Source organism: Tiliqua scincoides, chromosome 1, assembly GCF_035046505.1.
Source record: "Tiliqua scincoides isolate rTilSci1 chromosome 1, rTilSci1.hap2, whole genome shotgun sequence".
In the NCBI taxonomy this organism is placed as follows: domain Eukaryota; kingdom Metazoa; phylum Chordata; class Lepidosauria; order Squamata; family Scincidae; genus Tiliqua; species Tiliqua scincoides.
In genome coordinates, this window is record NC_089821.1 from 247,747,402 (window position 1) to 247,768,247 (window position 20,846).

Below are 20,846 nucleotides of genomic sequence, written 5' to 3' on the forward strand. Positions count from 1 at the left end.
GCACATTGGGGCAAAGAATCAAAACTTTAGATATAGGCTAATGGGTTCTGATCCTGATGGATCAGGAGAGAAATTGGGCATACTGGTGGATACCTCGATGAAAGTGTCGACCCAATGTGTGGCGGTGGTAAAGAAGGCCAATTCTATGCTTGGGATCATTAGAAAAGGTACTGAAAACAAAACAGCTAATATTATGACAACGTACAAATCAAATGGTAAGGCCACACCTGGAGTATTGTGTCCAGTTCTGGTCGCCACATCTCAAAAAGGATATAATGGAAATGGAAAAAGTACAGAAGAGAGCAACTAAAATGATTACTGGGCTGGGGGCTCCTCCCTTACAAGGAAAGGTTACAGCATTTGGGGTTCTTCCATCTTGAAAAGAGGCACCTGAGGTGGGACATGGTTGAGACATACAAAATTATGCAGGGGATGGACAGAGTGGATAGAGAGATGCTCTTTACACTCTCACATAACACCAGAACCAGGGGACATCCACTCAAATTGAGTGTTGGGAGAGTTAGGAAAGACAAGAAAATATTTCTTTACCCAGTGTGTAATTAATACGTGGAAGTCCTTACCACAGGAAGTAGTGATGGTATTTTGCCTTTAAGAGGGGATGGGACAAATTTCTGGAGGAAAAGTCCATTATGGGTTACAAGTCATGATAGGTATGTGCAAGCTCCTGATTTTAGAAGCAGAACACCTTCTGCCAGATGCAGGAGAGGGCACCAGGTAGCAGGTTGCATCTTGCTGTCTTTTATGCTCCTTGAAGTATTTGGTGGGCCACTGTGAGATACAGGAAGCTGGACTAGATGTGCCTTTGGCCTGATCCAGCAGGGCTCTTCTTATGTTCTTATGCTCTCATGTTAATTACACCAAGGCAACCAAACTCTGCATTATGAATTGCTGGATTTTGTGATTCATATGCAAGAGCCAAAACATTCAAACTTAAAATGGGAGTTATAGCAGATGATGGCAGGAAGGAGCCAGAACAAAAACACATATGATTAAATTAGAAATAAAAGCCAATAATCTAAATTAATGGCAGGCAACATTCAGTCCAATGCAGATGTAACATATCCTAATTTCTTAAGAAACGAGATCAGTAATGCCCACAGGCTTCCTTCTGTCCATCCCTTTTAAGCATTAACCACAGTAAACTGTGACATCTGAAGCCAGGTTAAAGTTAACCATGGCTTGAAGTGTTCTGAAAATCCTGGTTAACATCCAACACTGCACCACTGTCAATGTTGAAAAAGGGACAGCACAAAGAACGTATGGTGCATACTTAAGAGAGAGAGAAACGTTATGTCTACACTAGGATGCATAGTTCACATTATATACACAAACAAGTAACAATGCAGAGCAGATTGTTTACTTATTTTATTTCAATCCTTTGCTATCCCATAGGCAACAATATCCCCAGCCCTACTTGGGAGATGGAGGGGACTGAAGCCAGGACCTTCTATATGCCATACAGGTGCTGTACAACTGAGCTATGGTTACACTTGTCCAAGGTTATAAAAGCTGGGAATACAAGTAGAGGCCCTGCAACAGGCGCCTTCATCTCAAAAATCAAATAGGAAGCAACTGCGGAATACCCTCTTCCAACTTACACCTGGCACCTTCATTACTCTTTTAAGTACCAAGTGAAGATTGTTTTATTCTCTTCTGTTTTAAGTGAAACTTGGTTTTATATTTACTTAGGTCTTTACTATTATACTGCCAACATCAGCCTATCAATAAGTTTTACTTTAAATTTTTTTATAACCCACCTTGTGCAAAAAGTCAGGTGCTCTTTTTTAAAAAAATACATGAGACTGTAGAAAAGCGACAATATGACGTGGGGAGTGAGAGAAAACTATTTTAAGAGAAGCCTGTTGCTGCTTCTGTGGAGAAAGAAAGCCTCAGCGAACAGCTGCTCAGAGTAAAAAGGGAAAATTGATCAGGACAAAACAAGCAAGTTTAAGCACTGAAACTGCCTGTATGCTTCCATGCCAAGCTTGAAAGGGATCATAGTGCCTCCCCCTCCTGAGCCAAACTCAGCCAGGACAGCACCGTTGAAGGCCATTCCTCAGCCTGACCTGTTCAGCATCACATCCTGGCCCTTGCACATTTTTGGCCCATTTCGGACCATGGCCCCAACTCACTCTCAAAATGTGCTGTTGCCTGCCCATAGAGAGAACACAACAGCAGCCTTCTTCAATTTAATGGTTAGACAGGAAGGATGTTCTGAAGGAAAAAGCTGAAACTCCAGAATCATGAAGACACTTTGGGATATAGTTTGAAACATGAACCCAGGAATTTACTTTGTTCTCCAAGTACAACTCGGAGTGAGAAGCATCTCAGATGCCTCAATCACTCAGGCACTGAACGCCAGACCAAGCCCTTAGCATTCCTTAACCTCAACATCTATTATATAATGATCAAACCCAACCCAAGGCTACAAAAATTTATTAAAATTCATGTTCTAGACTTATATATGAGCGATGCCAGATCAATTTCAAAAGCAGTAGCAGTTCCAAGTACATAAAGAAATGGTTTTTCATTTCAATTCATGCGGATCACCTTTATGGGAAGAGGAAGGCTATAAAAGGAGTAGAGGTCTCGTACCTAAACGAAATGGTTGCAATGGAGACAGGAAGGGAATGGGACTCCAGAAATGGAGAGTAATTTTTTGGATCATGTGCACTGGATTCTCTAATGCCTCTCTTTGCATCTGAATCTAAAAAAAATAATGCATTGTGACAAAATGGCCACAAATACTCCCACTTACCCCCATTACTCAGCTGTCAACTATTCTTTCAATGCCATCTCCTTTAGAGTTCAAAAAGGGAAGAGAGCAACAAAACACGTAATGGTCTTTGTCTTCACCAATTTAAGCCTTGGAGAATAGACCTTAGCACAAAGTTTTATATCCCGGAACCTCAAGCAGACCACGCTTAGCGCTGGGACCAGTATAAAGAACTCAAGAGTGTTCTTGAACAATTGCTTCCACACTTGACACATCACCTCTAGCTCGGAAAAAAAACTTATGCCACAATAGAGGTGCTCATTGTTAAGGTTTCACACGGCTCCCATTTCTTTTGGCCACAGGAACAATCTGTTTCCTCAACAAAACCTATATTTCCAATGTTTCACAGACATTAGTCTCATCTTTGTGGGGACTTTTGTTTCCATTGTCCTTGCATTGTTATTTTCATTACTCACCAATAAAGAGAAAGGAGGAAACAAATGTTTGTGTGGGATGTTGTGAATGTGCCTGTTATGGTGGCAGGACTCACCAGCATGTTGTCAAGGTCCCTCTCTCACATGATTTTAATCTGCACAGATTAACATCTTCACAGGCCTAATGACTTCAGCTCATGTGTTCAAGCAAGCATACAAAAAGTCCCAAGTAATAGAAGAAAGAGGGCTTATGTACACATACACAAGGCAAAATAAAAAGGCATATTTAGTTATTTTGCCCACTGACTCAGAAAATGTTTACTTTGGTTTTTAACTTTGCATCTACTTCCAGGGCTAATGTACACGATGCAGTCCAAGGATAACTGGCCTAGTGGGAGCCAAGTTCCTAACGACTTTGCTATACAAACAGAAATGTTCAAACATTATATAGAAGTATATCTCATCTTGAAGAAATGAATACGTAGGACAGGAGCCAACTCCAGCTATAAATAGGGAAGGTCACAAAACGGCAAAGGCTTCTCTTTTAACTATGCCACATGTTGCTCTCTGCACACCACCCACACCAGAAGACCAAAGGGAAGGTGGCATTTCTCTATCCTGCTGCAAGATCCAAAACACAAAAACATTTGAGGAAGGAGGCCCCAAAGAGGTGTACAGAGGGTTACTGGGTTTAGTTCCGAAGGGTGGAACTGTGCCTTGAAGAGCTGTGCAAAAAACAAAATGTCACCAGAATCACACTTCCTCTTCCTAGAGCCAAAATGATGGGGAACCACACCAGGTTGAATTTTCCCTCCTGTACAAATTTGCAGGTCTGGGGCCTGATAACATTTTTGAAAAACCAAGCATGCCACCTGCTGTGCAGCACTGAATGAGTTTAAAACAGAGGGGTATTACTAAAAATAAGCCTTTAAATGTCTTCTTTTCAGTTGATATGCACAGTTTAGCATCCTAAACTTAGGGTGAAAAAGAAGTTACTTCACAGAAAAGTGAGTGTTCTGCAGAGGCTGGTTTTCAGCTTCTTATGAGTATCTTTTTTAACCCCGCTACTTGGCTTCACAGTTCATTAAAAATACTCACCTCCAAAATTTGCAAGTCTCCCAATTCGAGTAACTGGTACTTTTCGCTCTCGAGCACGTTCACTGAGCTGCAGAAATTTAGGAGAAAACAAACCATTAACATGAATGACAATTCTGATAACACGTGCACTAAGATTACAGTCTTGTATACCTTTACCTGAAAGCAAGTCCCACTGACCTCAGATGGACTTACTTCTGAGTAGACACACACAGGATTGGTGCTGCAAGAATGCAACATTTGCAACCCAAGGAGATGGATTGAAACAGGTTAACCACAAATGCTGTGTTAGAAAAGTGATGAGCTTTCAAAATTAGTGTTTGAATGTGCAAACAGGAAAAAATACACATTAAACAACTCCACTGCTACTGCATCACTGCTACAGCATTAAGTGCTGAACTCAATCTGCCAGCCAATTTGGCAAACTCAACAGTGGCCTCAGGATTGGAAAAGATTAGTTTATGTTCCAATCCCAAAGACAGACAATGCCAAAGAAAGTTCAAACCACCGCGCAGTTGCGCTTATTTCATATGCTAGCAAGGTTATGCTCAAAATCCTACAAGCTAGGCTTCAAGCAGTATGTGGACTGAGAAATACCAGAAGTACAAGCTGGTTTTCGAAGAGGTAGAGGAACTAGAGATCAAATTGCCAAGATTTGCTAGATCAGGGGTGTTCAAACTTTTTGGCAGGAGGGCCACATCATCTCTCTGACACTGTGTTGGGGGCAAATTTGAATAAATAAATAAAATTTGAATAAATTTACATAAGTTTACATAACTAAATATATTAAAGATTAATTTACATGAATGAATGAAGGTCTTGCAACAGCTCAAGGCCTATAAAAGGCCTTGCACAAAGCAAGGTTGGCCTTTCCTTTGCTGCCGCTACTCCATCACAGACATGAAACAGCAAGTAGTGGAGGAAGCTCTCATCCCACAGCCTACGTGAGAGGTCAAACAGTTGCCCTCACGCTGAGAGCAGTTGTGTCGGGCCAGTGCGGGCTCCAACAAATCTCTGGAGGGCCAGAGGCTCATTGGAGACTGGGGGCTCCCTGAGGGCCACATTGAGAGGCCTCGAGGGCCACATGTGGTCCCAGGGACAGGGTTTGGGCACCCCTGCGCTAGATTACAGAGAAATCGAGTTCCAGAAAAAAATCTACTTCTGCTTCATTGACTATGCTAAAGGCTTTGACTGCATGGATCACAACAAATTGTGGCAAGTTCTTAAAGAGATGGGAGTACCAGATCACCTCATCTGTCTCCTGAGAAATCTGGCAATCTGTGGTTCACAAGAGCAGGACTAGAACCAGCGGATTGAAACCACCAAGGAAGCAGATTTAGACTAGACACAAGGAAGAATTTGCTAACTGTAAGAACTATCCAGGCTGCTTCATACAGTGAGCTCCCCTTCACTTTTTCAGAGGCTGAATGGCCATTTTGTCAGGGTTTCTGTAGACACCTGTGTTGTCATCTGTTCTGAGCACAGGATTAGACTAGATGACCTTCTCACATCCCAAAAACATGCTTTTGCTTTCTGGCTAATCATGGGAGGGTGTCTGAATTGCCCTCTCACATGTTATTCCAATACTACTTTAGCAGATACATCATGTGGTTCAGTTTAAGCTAGCACGTAGATTTCGTGGGGGGGCAGGTTTGTTGTCCCACATGATTAGCAAAAAGTTGTGCTTGAGGAAGGAATGCACACAATTCTACTCATCACACAAAGAGGGGCAAAGAAGGATAATTATTCATATCATTAATAAGTCTTGAGCATCCAAGTGTTCACATAAATGAGTATCTTGCTGCTTCTGATAGACGCCATTACAACACCCATTTTGCACACAGAAGGTCACTACAGGGCAACGTAGGAATTTTTGCACACACAAGCGCCAAGGCCCTTTAGTAGAACAGAACTGCATAAGCACTACATTTGTTAACCAGGGCAAAAAAATTAAGCAACCCTCAAACTTCAGGTTTAAATTTAAGGACTTCCCAGTTTCCTGGTTAGGAACATGAGCTTGACAGAAAGTAAGCAAGTCATCGAAACTGAGGAAGAAGAGGGATAAAGGGAGAGGATATGATTTCTGCACAGTTGCAGAAAGTATGCAAATATACAAACATTCCTTATTTGCATAATATATGCAGCCTCAATAATTCAACTTTTCTAGGTATTGCTGATCACTGAGTTTTTTTAAGACTGCAGAAAAACACACATCCTGAATCATTTCCTATGATGCTCTGGTTACTTAATTCTGTCTGGCTTCGATGGCTAGCAAGAGATCTTTTTTATGGTTGTTATATGCTGTTACTGGTTAGACGCCTGGGTGAGGATTCCATTTAGGCTCAGGCATAACTCCATTTATTTTTCTTTTACAAGTAGGCCTTTATGCCATACATCACAAATTCCTTTTGTACCATGTGGCACTCTATACACACAAGCCCAAAGCAAACGCATTGTGGAGAATCAGTTGCATGGTTCTTTGGATTCCAATTATAGAGAAGAAAATGAGAAAGGAAAATACATCTTGACATAAGACATTAAGGGGGTCTGAAGTCTAAATTTAACAGAGATACCTATTTAGTTATGCACCTTGCTTAGAAGACTAATTGTCTGATTTAGAGCCCTATCCTATGCACTCAGAATTAAGTACCATTATAGCCAACGGGGCTTACTCCCAGGTAAGCATGGATAAGATTGCAGCCTTAGGAGACTAGCATCACATAGTTCGCTCCAGTGTTTTGATTCTAAGCTACAATTTTCTGCTTTAAGAGATTACACAGCTCCTAGTAGATAAAAGTGCCCTCCATGGGAGTTAGGGGAAGATGATTGCTTGCTGAATCAAGCAAACCTGCAGATATCTGCACCTGTTCTGGATCTCAGCTTCAGAGACTCAAGGACAACAACAAGTATACCTTCTTAAGCATCTAAAGCATTTGCCAGTATATCAAATGACTAGCAAAGGGAAGGTGAACACCTGTTAAAAATTTAAAAGCATCCATCTATTTCTAGGGAAGCATTTTGACACAAACACACCCCTAAACAAATGGCCAACTGACCCCAACACAACAGCGATCAGTGGCAGTTAGGAAATGGCATAAAACACATTTTAAAAAAAAAACTGATAGCAATCACACTCTCAACATTATCTACACACCAACAAATTACAATCAGTTATGATCAATGATTGGAGTTAGATGGGGCACCTGGAAATAAAAACGGTGGCCCTCACAAAAGCAACCCTGATCCTTGAGGTTTCTTATAAACATTCTCCATACCATTTGCTTGTGTGGTTTGTGCTGCGGATCCGCTTTGGCTTGCCTGGCTTTGTCGATATCTTCAGCTGTTAGTCCACCAACAGAGGAATGATCTTGGTGAAAAGCCCGGCTTTGTCCAGAGCCAGCAGCAAAAGGGTTCCAAGGGTCCCTAAAGCCTCCAAAGAGCTTTGCATTCACTTTGGCAGAGATGGGGCTCTGCCTAGAACTGGAGTCTCCACTCTCACCACTATGTGGAAAAGGTCCGTCAGCAACATAAGAGTAGGATGGGCCCTCTGCACCACCAGGTTTGTGAGGTTGGTCTTGAGGAGGAGCAGAGAAGTCCTTCGCAGCACCACCAAACTCTGATTCTGAGAAATCTCTTCCAAAGTCCTTGCCAAGATCTTTCAAGTTCTCCTGCTGTTTGCCAAATTCCTAGAAATGAAACACTGAATGTTTTTCTCTCTCCAAAAACAAAACATGCAAGATCTAATGTTTCTCTCTGCTGCTCACAAAAACTTACCACCACAATACTGTAACCACAATTTTGGATTTTGTACAACTTAAACATATTTTGCCTATAATTGCAGTTGAAAAAGGTCAAAGATGGCAGGATGGGAACCATAATGCAGGGTGACAGTGAGTCCACTCTGTGATCACTGGAAACATTATCCAGTGTTTTCCAACTGTGTCAAAGGCTTGGGACAAACACAGGACAAAGATTCCAATGCAGGCTAGAAGGATTTGGGAGGGGAGGGGGTTGCAGTTATGAATAAGATCATCATGTTAAACCCAATATCTAGATTCTACACTGCAAATACTTTAAGAGTCACAATAGCAGATTTTTCCAGCATGCTAATTACTTATTCCATTTGGCAGAAGTAAATTTCGTTCTAGCCCTTCCTATTATGGAGGCAGGTACTTTTATAATTTTCTGTACAGAAAAAGAAAAACACACCTCCTAGCTGATTTTACCATGATGGTACACAATGGAAACTCTTGCTTCCAATGTTAATAAAAATTAGTTTGGGAAATGCTGCAAAGTTGGCAGGAGGAGTAAGGAACAAAGAGTCATTTACTGTAAAATGCTTCCCTCCCTTACCCCTAGTAGGAAACATACACTACAGTTTTTTAGGCAGCAAACGTGCAAGAAGACCTCACAAACCTCTAATATCTAGTATATAGCAATCCAATACAATGAATTTTAAGCCAAAAGGATTCCAATAACTGGCCAGAAAACCTTAAGGTTTTCTGCATAGAAATTAGTAATTAAAGGCAATTGGGGGCGGGGGGGACACAAAGAGGCTCTTCATCAGATTTTTCTAGAAGTGTTACAATCTCTCCCTGCCTTTTGAGGGCCCTTCTATAAATCGTTGTTGGACAGTTTTTTATATGCACCTCTCTTTAGAACACACCAACTCTCGAAGCAGCACCTCTTATGAGCTTCCGGAATGGAATGTTTTGGCCAATGGAGTGTTGCTAGAATGAAGTTAAGTAATCTACATTCATTGCAGTGTGACTTAAAAGTCTTCAGGTTGAGCATGTGGGATATAAACTAATGAAAAACAACATTTTAAAAAGAATCCAGATAGCAAGTACATGTTAGCTAATGTGTTCAAATAACATTCTGAACAGGGGGAGCTGAGAGGGACAAGATATAAAGATAAATAGTCAAGAACAACCAACAGAAAGCTTTCCTTCCTTTAAAATGGGTGGACAAACCCTGGACCGCAGGGCCCATCTGCAGCCCTCAGACCAGTTCAGCTCACAGGAAGCCCCCGGTCTCCAATGAGTCTCTGGACTGTCTGGCAAAAACACATCCATAATTGTCCCAAGTGTATCAATTCTCCATGTGTTTTCTGCTTTTCCCTGGGCATTATTTAAATCCCCAACCCCCGCCCAAACAACTTATGTCTCCATGTGTTTCTGACTAGGTTTGTATGTTTACACTGCGCAAGAGCTGTATGGTGAACAGTTCATAGTTCTCATGCAGTTCTACACGCCTGTATTATAGTTCTCATGTGCATTATAAATAAGCTCAGTAAAATCCATTCATCATATAAGTTTTGTCTCTAATGTATTAATGTACGTAAATTTAAATTTATTCAAATTTGAAATGTAAATTTTCTTCCTGGCCCCTACAGTGTCAGAGAGATGAAATGGCCTTCCTGCCAAAATGTTTGCCCCCTTCGCTCTAAAATGACACCATCCTCACCCAGCATCTTATGAAGATGGTCTGCAGATGTGCTGAACCCAATGGGTAGAAGCCAAACCCTTTAATTTGACTAGGTGTGATCATCATCTCCCCCATTTGTCCTACACATCTTTTGGGTACTTCATGCCTAGATGAAAACATTTGAAGCTGGGAATGTATAAATATTCTATTACACGTAAGGCAATAGAATAAATGTTGGAAGGCATCATGAAAGTTCTGCAGAAACTTCACTGCATTCTAAGAACATTATAAGAATGTAGTTAGGCAGGTGGAAAGGTAGACCTAAATGGGGTGACTCTCAGTGAGATAAGTGAGCCTCACCAAGAAGGCCCCAGGAATTACTAGAAAAGAGGCCACATCAATTTTCAGCAAGATGCTTAGATATGTGCCAGTGAAAAACTTTAAAACAGGTCTTTGCCCCACCTGATTCCAGGGTTTTGCTGGAAATGGCCTCTGGGATTGCTGAATAAGTGATGGAGAGCAGCATGTGTACCGGAAAAAAACAACCCATAACAATAAAGCAACCCAGATTCTGTATGGTTCAAGGCACAGGAGAATTTAACCTAAATGCTTTTCACTATCAAACAGCAAACACAGCACAGGCCTTTGTTTTATTATTCAGGAAAAGAAAGATTTCTCATTCCCCTATCAAAACAATGAGTCAGTTTGGAGGATACGTTTATTATCTGACCCGCCACACACATCTGAAGGCAAGTACACTTGTAGTGCACACCCTGGCCACCTATCCTCACTTCCCTGGTAAGTATCCCTAATCACATGGGGGACATAATTCACCTAAACTATTCTCCTACACACAGTGCTAAACCTACTTTTAGGAGAACACATGGGAAATAGTTTGGATGAACTCACACGCATAAACACACATACAATTAGGAAGATCTACTGGGAAGGAGGGGGTTATGCTATGCATCCATGACTTTTAACACATGGGGTACATTGGATGATTAAAGTATCATTCAAACTGGTCCAATATGAGTTACGGACAGTCCACTGCGCCCATAATACTTAGAAACCTTTCAATGGCCTACTACCTGAATTTCACATGACTTTGCCTACAAAAGTGGGGGAGGGGTATGTGTGTGCATATTTTCTTCAGCATCCTCAGGACAGGGGACACACACAAACACACACACACACACACAAGTTGATGGCTACCACATGATGCACTCGTAGTCTTAAATGCCTTTCATGTTCAAAAAACCAGGAATAATGCCAACAAGTACATGACTTGGGGTAACACAGCATTCCCCTTGCATGATCTTACCTGCATTTTTCCCATGGCAGCACTGAATTGTTCTTCAGCAGCAGTCTGAAAGCTTCGGGCAACTGTTACTGTATCACCACCTAGGAGTACCTGCCGGATCTGTCCTGCCTGTGTTTCTAGGACAGCCTTGCTGAGCTTTGCCAGCCCTCGCATCACCATGATGGCATCAGCTGCCATGGCTCCAGCGCTGAAACACAAAGTCAACAGTCACACAGTATAGCAGTATAGGCTATTTTCAGATACTTTTTGAGAGTTGACCCCACCCCAAATCCGGCTACCCACTTAAGTGCTTTGACCAACTTACTGAACAGACAGTTTCCTAAAGCTTTGAGTTGTATGCAGCAAAACTTGTTGAAAAGCAACCAGTTACTTTACCTTGCAAAAGCAGACAAACAAAGCATTCCAGGTACACAGGTTTGTCTTCCTATTTCCCTATCAAAGTCATACAAACAACTATCAAAGCCCAACTTTCAAGGCCTGAAATGCTGTTGTATGATTCTGCCAACTCGCCTGACAAAAGTACTGTACCTGCAATACTCTGTTCATTGCCACCAGAAAGCATGGGAGGGACCACAAAGTTTACATCCAGGCAATGTTTATCCATGATAAACAAGCCATGAATTCAAGAGTTATTAGCCAATCTGACACAGAAGAATATTTTCCTCTTAGCCTGAAGTACAGAAATCAAAAACTTAGGCAAATACCTAACTATCCCATAGTTCCTAGCTAAAAGAAGAAGAGAGAAACTGTGCTGAGCAAAATACTGTCCCCACACAATATGCTAGCCAGTGATTTGCAGGAATCTGCAGGAAGTTCCATGGGCTCAAGAGGGTTTTGGGCATCTTGGATGCCCTTCAGGAAGAAAGGCAGGATAAAAATGTAATAAATAAAATAAATAAATGCATCAAACAGCAGCTCCATGTGCTGCACACCACTTATGAAAATTAGGGGCATATCAGAATCCATCTTAGACAACACAAGAGTTTGCCGTGCAGCTAAAGGGCAGAAAGTGCAGTAGGACTCATCTATGCAGGTCTCTGGATCCCAGGTGAGCCACTTGAACACCTCAGAGGATTTCAGGTGGGTAAGGAGAGATACAGAAAAAAATCTCAGTAGCGCAAAACCTCTTCCTGACCACAACATTTTGAGAGAGACCAGGTTACATTTGATAAAGGATATCTTTTTTAAAAAACTTTAACTGATTTTATCTTGAAACCTATAACGTTGTTTTGCAAGCAAGATTAGCATTCAGAAGCCTTTTGATCCTTCATTAGAGGTTAATTAGCAATGCTGTGCACAATGAGAAGTGGCACCTCCGTCCAACCAGGACACACTGTGCTCAGCTATTTTCTACTGAAAAGAAACTTTTGTTCTCCTTCGTTGCTTGTTTGTCTGTTGCCGTTTTAAGTGACACAAGGGAACTGCTATGGACCCACACATAGGGAAGTGGGGAGGAACATTTTCCAGTGCCTCATTTTTCAGGGGTGGTGGAGAGGAAGAAAAGATTCCATTTCTAAGGATGCATTGTTTCATAAAACAATGAATGGATGCCACTGCCAATGCAGTATAAGACAATTTCAAAGTTGTAACTAATGTTCTCCTGTCAACCTTTTCTAAGAAGTGTACAAGAGTGTACATGTGTTTTGATTGTTAAGGAGGAAAAGGACAATATACATAATCCTAATCAAAAAATGAAGTTACAAGTTTGCCCCATAGATTTTGACAAGACCTGTACAGTCAAAGCTAAAATTGTTATTCCAATCTTCTACAGCAAGTGAAAGAAAATCAAAACTGTGAGTCATACTTGTTTCAGCAAATGCACAGAAAAGTCTCTCATTTCTAATCATGAACTAAGAATGTTGGAAGTGTATGCATAAGATCAGTTTTTTTCTGATTAGGTAATATTATGATCACTTCAAAGTAATCAAAAGCACTAAAAAATCTAATCTACTGTGGGGTACCATTATCATAAAGTCACAAAAGGAAAAAAATTTATGGATTGCAATAGCTTTGAATGAACACAAGATTTACATTTTTTCTTAATCAAATAGTTGAGTTCAGATACTAGTGGATCATAAAATTAACATGGAGCCCTTTTTCTAAACAAATTTTCTAAAATTTGTTTACTAAATACACAAACAAACATGCGTCATTTAGGGCATCAGGAAATTTTCTGGAAGTTTTCAATTCAAAATTTTCCAGATGACCCACATCACTACCCCTATAGTAGCACTCAGAAACCCATGCAGAGGCCTCACTACCATAGGCAGCTGACTGCTCTATGTATCAGTCCTAACAGACCACCAGCCCTGCGAACCAGAAGGCAAAACCGAATAGAATACATAAGTTTCCTGGTACAGTGGACAATTGGTCCATCTCTCTTAGGGGTTTCAGACTCATGGGTCGTTCGTTCTCTCCCTCTCCCTACCTGGGGCCCTTTGCATGCAACGAGGTACACTACTGAGCTATGGTTGTTCTCATGTCTTAATTATTGTTTTTGGTTGTTATTTATTTGTGTTTGTTTAATAGCCATGTTGATCCACTGGAGAAAAAGGAAGTCCAAGTGTTACAGTAGACTAACTATTAAAGTAGTTGGCAAGAATTCAATCTACAGCCTGAACCCTTTTGAAGTGAATTCACACTGCACCAGCCTTGTGGAAAGTCAATACTACATCACTGGAACATCAGCTACACCCTAATCTGGGAACAGCCAGAGTTTTGACAGTTCTCCAGGTAACCGAGCATGCAGTTTCATTTTTTGGTCTTCCACTATTGACACATACATACACTAAATAATTGTTCATGTTAATAGGTTGATTTGTTGTAATCTATTCCGCAGCCATACAAATAAACCAAAGCAACTTCATTCTGCCAAAATGGAAAAGGCTTTCTTGAAGAGAAAAGATTTAGCAACCATCTCAAGGCAGCCTAACACACACACAGCAGTCAAATGAAGCAGAATTCCTGCAAACAAGGGCAGTTCCCAATTTCTGCATCATTTGTTTTATAAAACAGACCTGTAAAGGTCCCGTGAGAATGTCGATGTTTCTCCTAGCTCAGGGGTGTCAAACTCGTTTTATACAGAGTGCCAAAATTAGCATTCAAGGCACCTGCTGAGGGCCGGAAGTGATGTCATTAGGCAGAAAGTGACATCAATAAGCAGCTGATGGCCAAAAATCAGCACTTTGTTCTCACAAAAAACTCATTAACTGCAAATGACAGAAGAGAAAATACCAAATGTTGATCATATTTCAAGATATGGGGGTGACCAATTTTCATGTAGGCTGCTTTTCAGAAGTAACACCTCAACACTACTCAGCAGCTGAGAGCCTGAGGGCCGGATAAAAAGCTTACAGGGGCCGCAACCAGACCCCGGGCCTTATGTTTGACACCTCTGTCCTAGCTGAAATAGTTTAGCAACAGTGGACAGCTGTTGAAATTGAAATTGTACCTGTGCTAGCAGACACCACAACTAATTAGCAAAGTCCTCATTAGGCCTATCCACTCATCCATATACAACTGGTGCCCCAGGGTAAGATAGTATCTTTTACCTAGGGAATGTTCAAATGACAAACAGCCCTGTAAAGGGAAAACTTCAAGGAATTAGCCTCTATTTCAAATCAAAGTGTCCTTCTAGAAATATATAAAAATCTGTGGAGAGCAAATCCTTTGTCAGAACAAAGGCCAACATCTTGTCAAGAGCTTCGGACACCACAAACACAAGAATCTTGTGTTTTAAAAGTGCCAACGTGTTTAATATCTCAGCACAAAATTAATTCAAGATGGTGGTACATATATTGCCAGGAAGGATTTTTAGAGCAGAAATATTTCAAACTATCCCTTGAGAAAATTGAAATCCTATATATAAAATACAATGTGCCAAGAAGTGTGAACCCAGTCTGATATTTCTATGGTTTATTTAGTACTATGTGCAAGCAACACCTGAGGAAATCTCCAGAGCCACAGACCAGCTCGACAGGATTTCCAGGTAAAAAGGGATAGTGTTTTAGTGCCCTGCATAACTTTTTGGGTTAATCAAATACATGCAGATGTGCATGCAAAGAACAGAATAGCAGATTTGGGCATGCAAACTCGCTAGCAGCAAACAGCTTTTCAAGAGCTCAAGCATGCAGTTTTGATTATGCATAGTTTCATGAGTTGTGAAAACTGAAGTGAAGACAAAAATGCACATATTTCATGATGACTGAGGGCCAAAGTATGCATTATGACAAAGGTGACATGTATCATGGGCAAGTCCTGCTCTTCAAGAGGGACAAACTCATAAGGGACTCTCCTGCTCTTCAAGAGGGACAAACTCATTACTGTCAAACTAAAATTTCTGTCATGTTCAGCTTCTTCAGTATGGATAACTTAAGAGCAGATATACATCCCACCTTTGCCAAGAAGGAACATGGCGAATGTCTATAGCGCAGCAGTTAAATACATGCCTGGTACCCAGAAAGTTCAGGATCAACCCCCTTACATCTTCAGGCTCTCAAACAGCAGGTGTGGGAACAGGGCAGAATGACCTGGAATGCTGCTTAATGTCCACCACCTCTTCGCTAAACAAAAAACCCAAAACCCAAAACTCTTACCATGCTCCTCGCATGCTACAGTGAAACCCTGAAGTCCCACACTTCTAAGTGTTATAGTAGTGCACAAGGAGCACAGCAAGGAGTGGAATGATTTACTTTTCACTCAAGCAAGCAAGCAGCAGGTCACAGCAGCTTGCATTAAGAGCAGATTGGAGGGAGGAGGTGGCAGAAGATTCAGGATGAAAGGCACCCCAAATCCACTGTCCCCTCAGACCACTCTTAATCTGCCACGGATGCAACTAGCATCAGGTGGCCCTGTATATGGACTAGCAGTGGGTAGGGAAGACTTCTCTCCCAGGGACTCTGGAGAGCAACTTCTGACAGTACTGAGTTAACCCTACTGGGCTAGACAGAGTAATAGCCTCTGTCAGCGGCAGGTAGCTTCATACAAGAGATTGTGCCAACCTCACTCTGCTCAGCATAACAAAATCAGGAAGCTAAGCACAAGAGAGAGGAGCCAAAGAGTTCTAGCTTTCGAAAAACAATTTTCCAAAATAAAAGTTAACGGATAAGCAAAAAAAGGAAATAAGTGGAAAACCTATTGCCCAACACACACTTTACTCTCTATGGCTCAATACAATTGATGAAGAAACAGGACCAGTTCCCTTTTGTTAAACTTCACTGCAAAGCAGATACTAGACTGGGCTCTTGCCTGGCAAACTTCCCATGAAGTCCCACTGGAAGAAACCATGGCCTATGACCACTTGTGGAAAAAGAATGAATGAAATAGTCAGAAAAACAAGACTGAACCTTCAAGCTCACCCAAGTTGTCAGTAATTCTGTGGCCCTGAAAAGTTATAGCGGAATACATAAAAAGAAGCCAGCTGCTAAAGGAGAAACACCAATAAGATTTATAAGGTACTACCAATTACAACCCTGGATTCAAGAAATGAAGAGTCAATGCACGCTCAGGGCCAAACTCCGATCCTGGCATGAGTCGTTACTCAAGTGTGCACATTGCCATGAGGGCTGGAGCTGGCTTTAAGTGAAAGCTGGGCTTCTCAAGAAACAGCATGCTAAGGGGATTGATTGTAAAGCAGTCAGCAGTACATGGCAGGACCATAATTATATGGATTCCTGGCTTTGCTTGGAAGAAGGACAGGACAACATGCAACATTTAGGGTTCTTTATTCCCTAAACCAATCCATGTAGACCCATGAAAAAATGCTTATCAGTTTCTTCCAGCATCTCTCGGACCCATGAAGAGTTTTTGGCAAGTCAGTCTCCATGTGGGCATGAGATGATTAGTTAATTCTCCACAGAGTGCTCTGATGACAAACCGGACCTGATTATAGCATCAGAAAGACTGCTGCCTCCTCCCACCCATCTGAGTTCACTGGCCAGTTTTGTTTGGGAGCACAGACTGCCCTTTTCCCCCCTCCCCTACATATTTGGGCTGTTTATCATCTTACATCTTAAAGCAATGCTGAAATGATTCCCTTGGCTCAACTTTTATCAAATGCAGATAACGGGACAGGATTAAAACAACAGGTCTTGGACCAATACCAGGCTTTCAACAAAAATTTTTATTTTTTTAAATCAAACACCATGGCAGCAGACAATCTCTCCTTCCTGCATTGCCTTGATTTTCAAACTCTACTGAAGCCCTGCAGGATAGGATCAAGAAATACAGCAGGGAAAGCTTTGATTCATACCAACCACCAAACTTGTGGTATACTGCACCCTACTAAGACTTCCATGCTTGAAAGCCAAGGAGATACAGAGAAGTGCATGATGTGCATGAGCATATAGGGGTAGGCAAGAAAAGGGGTGTGTGGGAAATACACTTTAAAGCAGCCATTTTCAACCACTGTGCCGTGGCACACTGGTGTGCTGCGAATGGTCCCCAGGTGTGCCACGGGAATTTGGGAGAGGGTCATTTATCAATAGGACCATTAGGGGATGTGAGCCCCCACTGACAGCACAGCATGCCTTGTCAATTGTCAAAAAGCTGATGGTGTGCCTTGACCATTTTAGTGCCTTGCCAGTGTACTGCGAGATGAAAAAGCTTGAAAATCACTGCTTTAAAGCAACAAACGTACTGAGGCTCCTCAGGCCTCAATAAACAGGGCTCACAAAAGCAGGAAGAGAGGGGTCAAGAAAATCAAGGCTGGAAGGTGGAAATATAGTAAGAAACTACTTTAGCTAAATAGAAGCAACAATGTAATGGGATCAAGACATGGCAAGGAAGCAAGCTGTGTAACTCCAAGGGGGGGGGGAAGCACAGACAAAAAACCAAGAGTTACCAAATTTAAAGGTAGAGAGTCTGGAGAACCAACAGAGAAACACAGGCTGATGTTCTTAAAATAAACACAAATCTGGACATTTAAGAACATATGAAGCTGCCATATGTCAGGCCATTGCTCCAACAATGACTGGCAGCTGTCAGTGAACACTGACAGTCAGGCAACACTGACTGACTGAAACTCCAAGGTTTCAGACAAATATTTCTCCGCTCTAACTGGGGCTGACCAAGATTGAGACTGGGATTTTCTCTATGCAAAGTATGTGCTCTATCACTTTGCTATAGACCATGCTCTTTTCCTAGTCTCTTATGCAATGTGTAAACAAAGAAGAGAACTGAATAATTCTACTTGACATATGACTTTTTATTTCAGAAAACACTCAACTATTTAATAGATCAGTACAGTTTTATTTGACATAATAAAAGTTCAACAAAGTTTGTTTACAGGACAGCTTAGCAATGCAGCTGACTTGACAATGTCATGGAACTAAAAGCACATGAGCAGCAGGCCCCACAGAAGCCATTACTGGGCTTACCAGACACCAAACTTCGTTAGGTTTCTAGTTAGAAAGAAGAATGTGGAGAAACACAAGCAAAAGGAACACTAAGAAGAGGAGACAAACAAAACAGCAAAAATTTCAGATGCATGACAGGCTTCCTTTATTTCTATATTTTAAAACTCACTTCTAAGCATTCATAGGAGTACAGAGTAAGAGCCTAATTAGCACAGCATGTTTGGTGCTCATGAAAAATGGCAGACAGATTGACAGAAATATATTAAATGTGACTGTACTGCTTAATTTAAGCACACTTCAGTTGCGTACTTTGACAGGTTGGGCTCATACTGTCAACAGTAGGCAGTTCCAACTTCTGGAAAGGGCCAAATTTCTAATTCTAACCACTTCCATTCTGTCCCAATTTAATTTAAAAAATAAGTGCTGGACACAAGTTAGAGGGAAAAACTAGCCAATTTTACAACAGAACAGAAACTTGTGTATCAATCGTTCTTACTGACAACTTCTGACTGAATATTCACTTCTGCCATATGTATTTCTCAGAAGCCTGGTTGTGCGGAACAGTATAGAACCATAACACAGAAAATTTTCAAACACTGACAGCCTGCTACATATATAGAGAATTTCAGAACTCCCTGTTTCACAACATGCAACCCACATCTCAAAAGAACACATAATAGATCAAGATTGTGCCCTTTGCTGGTCTTCCCATGGATTAACTCAAACATCCTGTTTTTCAAAAGTGAGCTCTTACTAGTTCCAACATCAGAGTATCTGCTTACCAATTACTCCAAGGCTGGTGAGTCGTAGGTACTCAAAAGGACGAGTCTTTGGTAAAGCAGCTACCACGTTTTCCAGACTCACAAAGAGAGTCTGGTCCAACAAGAAGCTGACGGAACATACCAAGATCCAGGTCTACAGAGCTTGCGTCCTCAGTACACTTCTGTACTGCAGCGAGTCATGGACTCTTCGCTCACAACAGGAGAGGAAACTGAGCGCTTTCCACATGCGCTGCCTCCGACGTATCCTCGGCATCACCTGGCAGGACAAAGTTCCAAACAACACAGTCCTGGAACGTGCTGGAATCCCTAGCATGTATTCACTGCTGAAACAGAGACGCCTGCGTTGGCTTGGTCATGTCGTGAGAATGGGTGATGGCCGGATCCCAAAGGATCTCCTCTATGGAAAACTCGTGCAAGGAAAGCGCCCTACAGGTAGACCACAGCTGCGATACAAGGACATCTGCAAGAGGGATCTGAAGGCCTTAGGGATGGACCTCAACAAGTGGGAAACCCTGGCCTCTGAGCGGCCCGCTTGGAGGCAGGCTGTGCAGCATGGCCTTTCCCAGTTTGAAGAGACACTTGGCCAACAGTCTGAGGCTAAGAGGCAAAGAAGGAAGGCCCATAGCCAGGGAGACACACCAGGGACACACTACACTTGCTCCCGGTGTGGAAGGGATTGTCACTCCCGGATTGGCCTTTTCAGCCACACTAGACGCTGTGCCAGAACCACCTTTCAGAGCGCGATACCATAGTCTTTCGAGACTGAAGGTTGCCAATACTACTAATACTACTGTACTGCTCAGTCAACTTTATAACAAAATTGCTATATATTGCTGCATAATACGTTTCTCCTGAGGATTCAATGAAGCAAGACTATTCCAGTAGATTTTTGGTGACTTAGCAAAGGGATGAAGAGAATGGTTTTAGGCTGAAATCTTATAGACACTTCCCTGGGAGTAAACCCAATTGAAAACAATGGGACTTTTGAGTAGACATACATAGGATTGCATAGTCACTGTAATGGTTCTTGACACTATCTCTTATTATTATGCTAATACCCACCTCAAACCCTCAGGACAGGATGGGCTCCAAATTCCACACACACACCTCTAGGCAAAATCCGGAGCCGGAGCCCCTGAGGCAGTTCATGGCTGAACACAGTCACGTTCTGGCAACTCCTGCGACTCCGCTGGAACCAACCATATTGGCTTCTGCCTTTCTGTTGGACCATTTCAGCGACGTGGAGAGGGGGGATTTGCTGCATGGGTAACAGTGTATCCTCCATATCTACTTTACCCAGGCTTCGCGCACTGCAGAAGGCACTGTTCCAGAACCACTATTCAGAGCGCAATACCATAGTCTTCCAAGACTGAAGGATGCCAACAACACACACACACACCCCATAAAGTCAATTCAAGTCCCATTCCATCCCTACCAACTTTATCTTCCAAAGTTGCTAAAGGACTCACCCCTGTTGTTGACAGATCATAGCCAATTAGGAAACCTTGTACAAACTGTTTTCTCCTTAAAAGGCTTGAGGCAACAGAGATTGGGAGAAAAGCTCAACCCTGGTGCAAGCTTGCCAGCTGCTTTATTTTAGGCACCGATAGCTCAGTAAGTATGAATGTTCTAGACTGACAACTCTATTTACATCATCCTGATTAGGACAGGCATTGTCTGGGGACATGCAAA

The 20,846-nt window shown here is 41.9% G+C and overlaps 1 protein-coding gene across 3 annotated transcripts in view; it reads right to left on the reverse strand.

Annotated features, from left to right (window-relative positions):
* The window catches only part of COQ8A (coenzyme Q8A), a 72,375-nt gene that overhangs the window by 39,094 nt on the left and 12,435 nt on the right, over positions 1-20,846 (reverse strand). For all 3 annotated transcript variants that reach the window (XM_066618683.1, XM_066618684.1, XM_066618685.1), the window contains exons 2-4: positions 11,018-11,204; positions 7,542-7,952; positions 4,270-4,336 (exon numbers count right to left, since the gene is read on the reverse strand). In XM_066618683.1, the coding sequence (XP_066474780.1) occupies positions 4,270-4,336; positions 7,542-7,952; positions 11,018-11,194 (655 nt within the window). In that variant the 5' untranslated portion in view covers positions 11,195-11,204. The remainder of the gene's footprint in view (positions 1-4,269; positions 4,337-7,541; positions 7,953-11,017; positions 11,205-20,846) is intronic.